Raw genomic sequence first — 12097 nt, 5'->3', positions numbered from 1 at the left:
TCAGTGTCAGTACTATCATAATCAACATTAGTTTTTATGGTTTTTGATCAATATAGTATCGTGTTGATATCCTTTCCGGCAAATCACGACTTTAGCGTTTGGGTTACGCCATACAACATTTGTGTAATCAAGCAATTATATATAAACTTTCTTATTTTGTAACACACAAAATTTCTTTTACCCAACCAACATTGCATAAACAACATCAGTACCAATTTTATCTTCAAGATTTTCAGTTATAATACGAGTCAGTTTCAGTATTGTTTTCAGTAGTGGTATCTAAGCAGTACCGTACCGTAACGCTTTATGTTTATAATACTGATTTGATTTAGTCTGATAAATACTAGTATTTTATGTTTTGCATTTATACCAAAAAATATTATTTGGAAACTAGGATAATAAGAGTTTATATAAATGAAGTGCATGTTTTAGGGAGGGGGAGGCATCTTGTGTGGAAAACAGTGCTTAAAAGATGGAAAAGAAAGTTATCTAAAATTTACAAATCACACCCCTATAAAACACTTTGTCTATATTTTACTACTCTTTAACTTATTAATACATAAAATGACTTTCACGGCACACAGCTCACAGAACCTTTTGTTTGCTTTCTGCTTAATGGAGGGACCTTAATATCCTCTTCTCTCTCTCTCTCTCTAAACACAACCAACACACATTTTCTCTCTCCTTAATAACCTCTGCTTAATTCCTTTGTTAATTGGTGCTGTCGATCCGATCTTCATCTCTTTAGTAACACCTGTTTCATAGTTTTTCAGGTAAATGCTTCCTTCTTTTGCTCTATTATCTATTTTTTGTGTTTTCATTTTCAGTTCAGTAGTTTTTTATAAGAAAAATCAATGTTTATTAAGTTTAAGATCTGGGTTTTGTTTTGTTTCTTGAGCTGAATTCAAACTCCGTGTGTTTATGTTTGTGTTTTTGTGTTGTTGTCTTGATTTGTTTGCATGAGTTTAGATATATGAATATATTTTGTAATTAATTATTTTGTTATAATTAGGGATTTAGCATGTGCTAATCTCGTGAGGTGTTTTTGGGTGTTTGATTTTATAGTCAACTTGCAGCTTTAATTTGGAGGTACTGGATATGAATATGAATATGCATCTTATTGGTTTGAGAGTTTCTATGTAATTTTGTTGTTTATTGACCGCTTTTTAAATGTCTGATATGTTATAAGTTGTTTTGTTTTGATTATGCTTTTGATGCGTGTATGATCCACTGAATTAAAAAAAGTTACTGACCGATATACACAATATTACACGATAAACATTTCGTTGTTAGTCCGTTATTATTTTAGCTCTTTAAGTAGTGTTTTCAAATCTCAGAATTTGTTTCATTAATTACACCTTTTATAGCATTAAAAATAAATAAATAAATAAATAAAGGGATTTTTGGAGCCTAGGGTCTTACCGGGAGCAGACTCTTTGTCTCCGGTGATAGAGGTAAGGTTTCCCCCGTGACACCCTCCCGGACCCAACCAATAGTTTATGTTATGAGCGGGATTATACTGGGTGCGTTTGTTTGTTTATAGAATTACCAAGTGGATTTTTTTCGATTTAATATGTATAATTATCTTTCGGGTTGATTATTCAAGCAGATTAACAAGAGCTCCAAGAAGTTTTGGATCCAATGCCTCCGCCGCTGTTAGGTATCGATGGAGATGACCAGGGACACGTGTCCTTAATGACCTCTGCTTCAACTATGGAATCGATTTTCCCAAAGAACGCTGGACTAACCGAAAGGAACTATCTCGGATTATCAGATTCTTCATCGGTTGACAGCTCAGCGGTGTCTGGAATCTCAGATGTGAAACGAAACAATCTGAACTTGAAAGCTACTGAACTGAGGCTGGGTCTTCCAGGATCCCAATCACCCGAGCGGGACCCGGATGCTGACCTGGTGAGCGCCGAGAGTCTTGATGAGAAACCGTTGTTTCCACTGCTTCCTTCTAAAGATGGAATTTGCTCTGGTTCACAGAAGACTTTTGTTTCGGGAAATAAAAGAGGATTTTCTGATACCATTTGCAGTAATGCAAATGTTAATAACAAGGTTTCGTCATGTGCTCAAACTACTATGATTAAAGACGCAACTTCGAAGGTTGTGTCACAGGATCAAACTCATGCAACCTTTGGAAATAATAACAAAGTCAACACTTCAAATCCTCCTGCTGCTAAGTAAGTGCAATCAGAAACTCACTTTTCTTGACTGTAATGTAGGTTTGTTCACAAACCAGACGTTCATTTATGTTCATTCAGTTGAACGAACGAACGAACATGAACACATGTCTCGTCTGTTTATTTATGTTCGTGAAAGTTTGTTCATTTATTCGTTTGTTTATGTTAACTTATGTCCGTTAGTTCAAGTGTGTTTAAGCTCGTTCGTTTATGCTTTTTAATATATTCATTTAAATCTGTTAGCATCATTACAATTCAATCGAATTTTAACAACTTTTTAGGCCCGACGCATTGTTCACAATTACTGTTAATTGGTTTTTAGCTCAACTATGTTCATTCATCTATATACAGTTACGCATACTGTTAACAAACAAACACACACTCATTATCTTAACGAATGAACATGAACACACTCATTTTCTTAACCAACGAACATGATCAATTACTTTCTTAACGATTGAACACGAACAACAAAAAATTTTCATGTTCGATCGTTTGTTCAGTTGAAGTTAAAATGAACAAACACGGACATACTGAATTGAGTTTGGTTACCAATCTTGTTTTCAGGGCACAAGTAGTCGGTTGGCCTCCAGTTAGGTCCTTCCGCAAGAACATTTTGGCAACAAATGCAAAAACCAATGATGAAGTGGACGGTAAACCAGGTCTGACTGCTCTATTTGTGAAAGTTAGCATGGATGGCGCTCCGTATTTGAGAAAAGTTGATCTAAGAAGCTACACTACTTATCAACAACTTTCATCAGCATTAGAGAAGATGTTTAGCTGTTTCACTCTCGGTTAGTTGTTTAAAACGCAGTTAAAACCTTAAAAAGGCGGTTTTTCATTTTTGTGGTATTTACTTTGTTGTTTTCAGGTCAATGCGGATCGCAGGGAAGTCAAAGTCTGAGTGAAAGCAAGTTGAGGGATCTGTTACATGGATCCGAGTATGTGCTAACTTATGAAGATAAAGATGGTGACTGGATGCTTGTCAGTGATGTACCATGGGAGTAAGTATTAGTTATACCAATCCTTATCGCAGTATGTTATTATTTGATTTGTAACTATTACATTTTTTATACCATAGTATGTTTATCGGTTCTTGCAAGAGGTTGAAGATCATGAAGGGCTCTGATGCAATTGGTTTAGGTATTTATTTCGAGTCGCGCATATTAACAGTTTTAACACGATACCGATGTTCTAACTTTGTGGTTTGTTTTATGAACAGCTCCAAGGGCTATGGAAAAGTCAAAGAACAGAAACTAAGATTTCATGGAAGGATGCAACTTTATGTTTTGATAAGTGTTGTGCTTTGTGTTTAATTAATGAATAGAAGTTTATTTAAGAGTAAAATGTTTTTAATATATGTTGTTATAGGAAAACCTTTGTTTTCTGACTTTTGTATTTCATGAACTTTGTGTGTGATTTCTCGAAACACTTATTATTATCATTGCTTGTATGGATATTATTATTATTGTTATGATGGTTGTAGTTCTTGAGGGACTGAATATTAAAAACAGTGAAAGTGCAAGGACTAGAGTTGGTAAAAAACTGATTGATGTTGAAAATTCCTGGTGAAGGTGCAGGTACAGGAACATAAAATAATACAAACCATTTAATTTTGAGACAGGTTTCCATGCTTTTGGCCGGAGAAGAGGTGGCAACGTGTGTTTGTTTAAGTTTAAATTAATGTACAACTTGAACTGCATAAGGTACAAGTCACCAATGCAAACCCTCATCTGTGATTGTGACTTTACTTTGGTATCATGTGAGGAGGGAGATATGGAGTCTGATTATTGATTTGATTCGGTACAAATTGAGCTTATGGTTCATTGCCTATGAAACATATACTTTTTTTAGGTTAGGTACAAATTACAAGTATTATCGGATGATTAAAATTAGAAATATTAAATAGAAAAAATGTGCATGTGTTTTTTACTAGCGAATAGACCGTTCAATGCAGAGCTTGGGCCTTGGAGCCCAATTTGTCTCGAGTGGTCAATGTAATTCAGATTTTAGATTCTTTTATAATTGTTGCAAAATCGGTAACATATTACATAAGTTTTCGCAAACATATTAACGTTTTCGTATAGGTTGGTAAACATAAAAGTGTAAAACATGTCAAAACTTTTTTACTTATGAAGTAAATGAATATATTCCATGTTTCATGATATTTACCCATAATTTATTCGTTTTGATATAAACAACTTTTGTCAATATCTAGTTTCATGTAAGTAGTTTATGGCTAATGTTTGGTAGTACCCTGAAATAACAATCTAACAATCAGAAGGATTGCATCTATCTGAGAAAACAAAAATGTGCTCCAAAAAAGACATGTAACAACCATTATCGAGTGGACCCCTCAAAATCGTACCTACAATACCTTCAGGATAATGATGTGGAATGCCCCCCTCTACATGTGTAATAGTCAATATTCCTGTCGCATAACCATATTGTTCGATAAAGCTCATATTGTCCGAATCTAGTAGGCTAATATTTGCTCTAACACGTAACCATTTTATTATCTCGTCCATGCTTTTGCTTCTGAAACAGAGTATTCTATACATTTTAGAAGATTTATAGCAATATCATGAATGAATTTAGAGGTAAAAGCGTTTTGCTCGCTATTTATTTTTGCTAGCACTTTTTTAAAGAAAAAAGAGTCATTTATCAGATGTTTAGATGCATATGGATGTGGATAATTTTTATTTATTTATATTTGGGGGGGGGGGGGGGGGAAGCAATTAGATTTACTTTTAGATGATTTGTTGGAGGTGGAGAATTATAATAGTAAGATTTGTGGATTTGGGATTTTGATGCCTATGACAGTTTTACAGTCAGTTCAACTCAGAAGCACATCGAATGCATGCTTTTGCCGAACGAGGCTTCACCTACCCGTTGAAATCGTTCCGTTCCCAATAGAGAACATATTGGGGTAGCGGAATTGTGCTAACACCTGCGATGTTTCTATGAGAGTTTGGCTTGCTATTACCAAGTGGCTTGGTCTACAGCCGATTCAGAATATCATTATCTCTGGGATTATGAATTTGCTTGATTTGTTATCTGCATCTGGCAAGAAGAAAAAGCTCATTCATTGTCTTATCCTTATAGTTTGGTGGGTGATCTAGAGACATCGAAGTGATATTCTTTTCCCGAGTGTAGATAAGAGAAGAGAACCTTTATTTAATTCTTACGAGACTGTCAATTTCCGATTAGTTGGTCTGAGTGGATTAAAAATTCCCTCCTTGTCATGTAATTAACTCTTTTTTTTTCTAGTGTATCACTAGCTTTTATTTTAGATGTCATTAAAAAAATAGAGCGCCAAGTTATGTTTTTATGGATGTACAATTTTCATAAATCCAATGACACAAAAGGAAATATCTTGGATATGATTCTAGGTTTTGGATTCATGATACTGAGAAATCGTATGTAGACACATGCGTTAGTAAATGTTAAAGGATGGAAGTTGATGAAATAATTTGAAATGCTCCACACAATGTCACCAAAGAAATTCATTTCATCACTAGACTAGAATACTTTGGAAAACACAACTTGTTGTCGGTGATATTTCTTTATTTTACTATTTAATTATCGGATAAGACTTTTGCAAGATAATATTTGTGAGATATATGAGGTTTGTTTGTGTTTGTTCATATGACTTGATTTAAATAAACGAACAAACATGCTACTTAAACAAACGTAATTTCTTCTTGTTGCTCACTAAGAAATGAGCGTCTTTGTGTTCATTTATGTTTGTCCGTTAATATTCTAAACATATATAAAGGAACAAACATAACCCAAATGTACGTGCTAGAGTAGTTTGTTAGTTGATCATCCAAGACTTTTTTTCTAAAATTTGACTAGGTTGATGCATGATAAGCCAATTAGGTACTAATAACTAAACAAATGAAAAAAAAAAGAAGCATATGTGAAAGTATTGAACGAACATAAATGAAAGTTCATATACAAATAAAATTATAAAAGAGACATCTACATGTTTGTTCGCTTATTAGTTACGCATCAAACAATTTACTGGACATCCAATTTATAAAAACACAATATAAGGCACATGGACCCAAATCCCATTCACAAATATCAAGTTAAGAAATGGATACAAACCTTAGGTTCTGATATTTTATAAGATTGGCGACCATATATTAATATATGCACCTACGATATATCTTGTTAATTGTTGAACATGTTATATGTTCCACTTAACTGCCTTTTTTTTTTCTCAAGTTTTAAAAAATACAACGAAGATGGGTACAAACACTGAAGAGTTTTATAATTAGAATAATGTACCAGATAATATACGTATACGTACAAAACAAATAAAATAGTATTCAACATTACAATCTAAGTTTTGACATGTCAAGCTTTTTAAAACAGGATATTGTAGAAATTACATAGTAGATTGTGTACACATGCAAAACTTTTCATAATTAAAGTGATGGATATAGGTACATGTACAAAACATATAGTATACGAATTTGACATTACAATCAGGCTTCGGCATATGTAGACATCGAAAAATTTATAATCAAAATGATGAATCCAATAATGGACATGTATGAACAACACAAATAATGCAAATTCAACGTATAGTGGATTGGTCCACAACAATTGAATGATTTGTATCAGTCGCACACGGGGGATCTGTACCTAACATTAATGGTATGATCATTGTCGGTTGTCATATTATTGACATGTACGTTAATATGGTTCATCTTTAAATTGTTTGGTCGGTTTCTCAACTCATTTTCGTATGTTTGTTTATTCAAGTTTGAATTTTGATGTGGTTGTAATTTAATAGGGGATCACGTTAAGTGACACAGATTTGATTGGTAAAGAAATTTGGGGTGTTTTTATGTTGGGTTTTCGAGTAACGGGTTGAATCGTTGAAATTGAATATCACCTACTATATTTGTTTGTGTCAAAATGTTAATCTTAACTTGGACACTAAGGGTGGCAATCTTGACCCAAACATTTTCAAATGGGTCAATTTGAGTTGTTTTAAAAATTAAATGAGTTGATTTGGGTAAAAAATTTTAACTAAATGGGTCAATATGAGTCATTTTAAATTCCATCATTTTATTTTTGGGTCAAAATGGGTTTACAAGCTCAAAGAATTGGGTCGATGTGGGTTAGCGTCTTAAGGAAATGTGACAGGTCTCGGATCGGAACGAGTTTTCATACAAGACAGGTTTCGACACGAAACGGGTTTCAGATTGGAACGTGTTCGGTTCATGTTTCAAGCCAAAACGAGTTTTCACCCGTGACGAGTTGGGTTTTGGTTTCTTTTTTGTCAATTCGGGACTCGTTTTTGTCCGTTTTTCAGTTTCGGTTCGATTCTCGGGGTTTTTTTTTTATTTTTTTATTTTATGGAACGAGGTCAACGTAGGAAACATTTTAGTGTTTTTACTTTTTTTTTGTTTATGCTTTATATTTTGAGTTATAATTTTTTTATTATTATTTTTGAATATTTTTTTGAGGGTTTTTGATTTTTATAGAAAACCCATAAAAAAAATTCAAAAAAAATAATAAAAAAAAATCATAACTTAAAATATAAATAAAAAACAAAATTAAAAAAAAAACTAAAATGTTTCCGCCATTATTCCCGTTCATAAAAAAAAACCTCGAGACCCGGTTCGACCCTAACCTATTCCGACCCAAACCAAAACAACCCTTTTTTTAATTGACCCGTTCTGACCCAAACTCATTCTGACCCAAACTCGTTTTGACCCATGACTCATTTCAACCGATGACTCGTTCGACCCGACCCAACCCATTTGACACCCATTTGCCACCTCTATTGGACACGTTTAAAATTGTGTTACCTGAAGCACTACCCACGTAACCAATTTGTCTAAACAATTCATATAGGTTGACTTGTTGGTTGGTTGTAATAGATAAATTACGGGTAGACTTGTTTAGATAGACGCATTATGAATTTACATGTTTACTTAAACACCTTACCCGTGAACAACAAATTTATAAAACATATTAGATATGGTCAGAGGCGAATCTTCATTGGGGCCAGGGGTGGCCCCGGCTCCCTGTTTTTTGCGCAGTAGTGTAAATTTACCCGTTTTCGGTCGAAAAATTTTATACGTAGTGTAAGTTTAGCCTTTTTTGGTCGAAAATTTGAGTCCCCCCCCCTCGTTTGTGAAATTTTGTATATATTTTGAGCTCGCCCCCGGTGCATCAGTCCAAGCTTCGCCACTGAATATGGTAACCTTAAAGATAACTTCCTAAGAGAAATTCATATTTTTCTATGTTACACATAAAAATTTCAAATATTTGTTAGATTGTTTTAAGCCAACAATTGCTTATTCACATTGAACAAATAATAGTTTGATCATAGAAATAATCTTTCTTCACTATGATAAGACCAATAATGCTATGGTTTTGCATAGTGCCCATAATTGTTCGGGTCATGTGCTTCACCGACATTTGTGGATCCACAATTCAAAGCCTTGTGTGACTAGTTCCTGAAGCTCCGCCGGTGCGAGCCGATACGGGGAGAAGTATGATGACTGAGTGGACAGTTCCTGAAGCTCCGCAGGTGCGAGCCGATACGGGGCTCGTGCTATGGGTGCTGCACCGAGTGTCAACTCGATTTGGAATTCGACTTGTCGTATAGGAGGGAGTCCTGGCAAATCCTCCGGGAAAACTTACGGAAAATCTCGCACAATCGGTATCTCTTCAATTCGCTTCTCCTCCGCGGGTTTCTCGACAATCTGCGCCAAAATTGCCGGATGACCCTTTTCGTAGATACTTCTGCGCCTTCATGAGGGTGATAACGTTGGTGGTCATGCCGCTTCTCTCGCCCCGGATCGAAATGATCTCGCCGGAAGGGGTAGTAATGTGGAATATCTTGTCGTGACATATAATCTCCGCTCGGTTCTCGGATAACCAGTCCATGCCGACAATGACATCGAAACTACCAAGCGTAAAAGGTATGAGGTCGATATCAAAAATATGACCTGACAGTTTTAACTTACATCCCGCAAGTACATGAGTCGTTTCTACAGACTTTCTGTCGGCTAATTCTACTGGAAACTTAGCATCTAACGGGGTTGGAGTCAAGGTTGACTAAAGGCTTTCGACACAAGACTCCTATCAGCTCCAGTGTCAAACATTACAGAAGCAAAACAATCGTTCACAGGGAACTTACCAGTCACCACGTACGGATCATTGCGGGCTTGACCCGACCCAATAACAAAAGCTCTTCTTTTACCATTGTTTCCACCACCACTGCCACTTCCATTACCTCCATTGTTGTCGTTCTGTTTCAGCTTGGGACAATCTTTCCTGAAATGACCCTCCTGACCACATTCGAAACATCCCTTAGCCGTCACAGGTGGTTTAGGAGCATCCTTTGCCGCCAGGTCTCCTCTACAGTCCTTTGCCTGGTGACCCATCTTTCCGCATCTCAGACACTTGACACGGTCACACGGGCCAGCATGATGATAGTTACACCTGTTTCACTTCGGGTACTTCCCAGCATAGCCGCTCGAACCCTGCCCGCTACCGTTGTTATTGTTGTTGTGACCCTGATTGTTGAAGCCCCGAGTGAGTTCGGGCTTACGGTAGTGTTGTTGCTGTGGGGGGTTCGAGGATGAGGATATGGTGTTGTCAAACTTTCTCTTTCCATTGCTCGGGTTGTTGTTGTTGCTGTTGTTGTCAGTGCTCGGGTTGCCACGGGCTTTAGTGGTTGAACCCTAGGTGGTAGCGCACCTTGGGTCACTGCTTGATCCGTCAGTTTGTGAGCTAACCGGATCGCTTGTTGAATCGTGGCTGGTTTGGAAGACGTCACCATGCCCTGAATTTGCGGTGCCAACCCATCAATATACATTTCAATCCTCTTACTCGGCGGGTCTACCATCCGTGGACACATCACAGCTAACTCGTGAGAAGGGGTAGTGTAGGCTTCGATTTCTGAACCCACCATCTTCAATGACCAAAACTCTGACTCCAACTTTGCAATCTCCTCTCTCGGACAGTACTCTTCTCGCATCATGTTCTTGAACTCCTCCCAGTTCATAGCGTTAGCCAGTTCCAATCCAAGGATCTGCACGTTTGAATTCCACCAAGTGAGGGCAGAATCTTCAAGTGTTCCAGCAGCAAATTTGACTCTACTGGCAGGGGGACAATTACACATCTCAAACGCCGATTCGGCCTTCTCGGCCCAACGCAGAAAGTCTATAGCTCCCTCAGTGCCCTTAAACGAACTGGGCTTGCAGTCAAGGTAATTCTTGAAGGTACACGTTCCAATTGGACCTCCAGCTTGGTTCTGAACATGTGCGGCTAAAGCGGCAGCCGCGTGGTCATTCAGCAGAGTTTGGAGTTCTGCTGCAGTCAGGTTGATGTTACCACGTCCGTGTCCAGCGTTTCTTCCATCTAGGTGTTATCATCCCTAGATGTCATCATCTGAGGACACCTCTGAGTGTGCCTCCTCCTCAGCCGGTTCTTCCTCCGGTTCTTCTTTGGGATCTTCCTCGGGATCCTCCTCAGGTTCCTCTTCGGGATCTTCTTCGGGTTCCTCTTCAGGCTCTGTCTCAGGCTCTGCCTCAGGTTCGGCTGCGTTCTGAGCAATTTGCATTTGTAAGACATCGCAACGCTCTAAAGCTATCTCGGTTCGAGTCCTTGCTACTTGGAGTTGTTCTTGCAAGTCTATCATCTCGGCTTGCATTTTTCTCATAATCTTCATCTGTTGATCACTAGCCTCTTGCATTTCCTTCATCGCCGCTGTCAGGTGGGAAATTTCCTCTTTAGTTTCGGTTCCATCCTTTAACAGTCCGGATACGTTCGCTCTCGTATAGCGCATGTAATCAACGTCACGCTCCAAACAAGAAACAACAGCTGCGAGAACACGCTCTACAGGTTCGGTTATGGGTGGTAGGGTGTTGGGGTAAGCACTTTGGATTTGGAGATCATATTGGAAGGGAGGTGGATATGTGTCCTCACATGTCAACAGAAAGGGAGCACCACTTAAACGATGCACCAAAAGGTTGTACAAATGCATTGATTATTTGGCCTATATCCCAATCATAACTACAACTCATATTTTAATCTTTTTACTTGTATACTATACCGCTTGTTTGTCACTAGAAAGGAGTCATTGAAGCAGACACTACATTATAGAGGTGATGTGTACATAGGATTTCAACTTTGTGACGTGTGTTCATATATGGTCCCAGGCATTTGATTGCCATCTACCCCCCCCCCCCCCCCTCTCTATCCAAAAACGTTACCTAAGTGTTACAACTTACAACACCACATATTAGTATTGAGAAGTTTTTAATATCGTGTATAACCCAAAAATACAAGGATAAAAATGAAAAACTACAAAATTTCAACAAGGTGAGAATTGACAGAGACCAGCGTTGACTACACCGTCAACGTAGCCTACGTCTCCTTCTGACGTAGCTTATGCCCAAACCTACACATTTTTGATCCGTTATGATTTTTTAGCTCATGTTGGTTTGCACACTAATTCATACCTTGAGTCCTGGTCAATAGTTCGATTTATTACAAGATATTCGGTTCATGTTGACCCCGATAAGATACTAATGCTTGAGTTTAGAGGTTGTACATTATGTTTATAAATGATTACATGTTGGTGAATAGTGATTCATTGACCAGCGCTACAACTCACATAGCATCTCGTAGAACCGTAGAAACAAGACTTACATGGGTGGGTTTTTTTTTTAATCATGTTAGCTTTTATGTACATGCAAACAAAAAAAAGAGGGAACCGGGGAGGGGGGGGGGGGGTTGTAAATTTCATTTTTCTTTATATTCGTAAATGAAATTCCTCTCACTTCTTTAAAATTAGTGTTAACCTCTTTATCAACACAAATAAAAATAATTATTGAGTTCACCCCTATTTCTTGGGGGTAGAGTTAGTTGTT

The 12097-nt window shown here is 37.3% G+C and overlaps 1 protein-coding gene across 2 annotated transcripts; it reads left to right on the top strand.

Moving 5' to 3' along the window:
* The first annotated feature begins 576 nt into the window (after positions 1-576).
* Positions 577-3660, top strand: LOC143559052 (auxin-responsive protein IAA8-like). 2 transcript variants are annotated; one of them, XM_077047756.1, is made up of 6 exons: positions 577-773; positions 1610-2186; positions 2754-2980; positions 3058-3190; positions 3268-3329; positions 3409-3660. In XM_077047756.1, exons 2-6 carry the CDS (start codon positions 1642-1644, stop codon positions 3444-3446), a joined length of 1005 nt encoding a protein of 334 aa, XP_076903871.1. In that variant the 5' UTR covers positions 577-773; positions 1610-1641; the 3' UTR covers positions 3447-3660. The 2 variants fall into 2 exon arrangements, with proteins under 2 accessions (XP_076903871.1, XP_076903872.1); XM_077047757.1 differs by having other exon boundaries at positions 1607-2186.
* Positions 3661-12097: the final 8437 nt, after the last annotated feature.

This window comes from Bidens hawaiensis, unplaced genomic scaffold, assembly GCF_021521415.1.
Source record: "Bidens hawaiensis isolate Kalapana, Puna unplaced genomic scaffold, B.hawaiensis_p1.1 tig00019690_1, whole genome shotgun sequence".
Classification (NCBI taxonomy): Eukaryota; Viridiplantae; Streptophyta; class Magnoliopsida; order Asterales; family Asteraceae; genus Bidens; species Bidens hawaiensis.
This window is presented reverse-complemented; position numbering and strand designations above follow the sequence as displayed.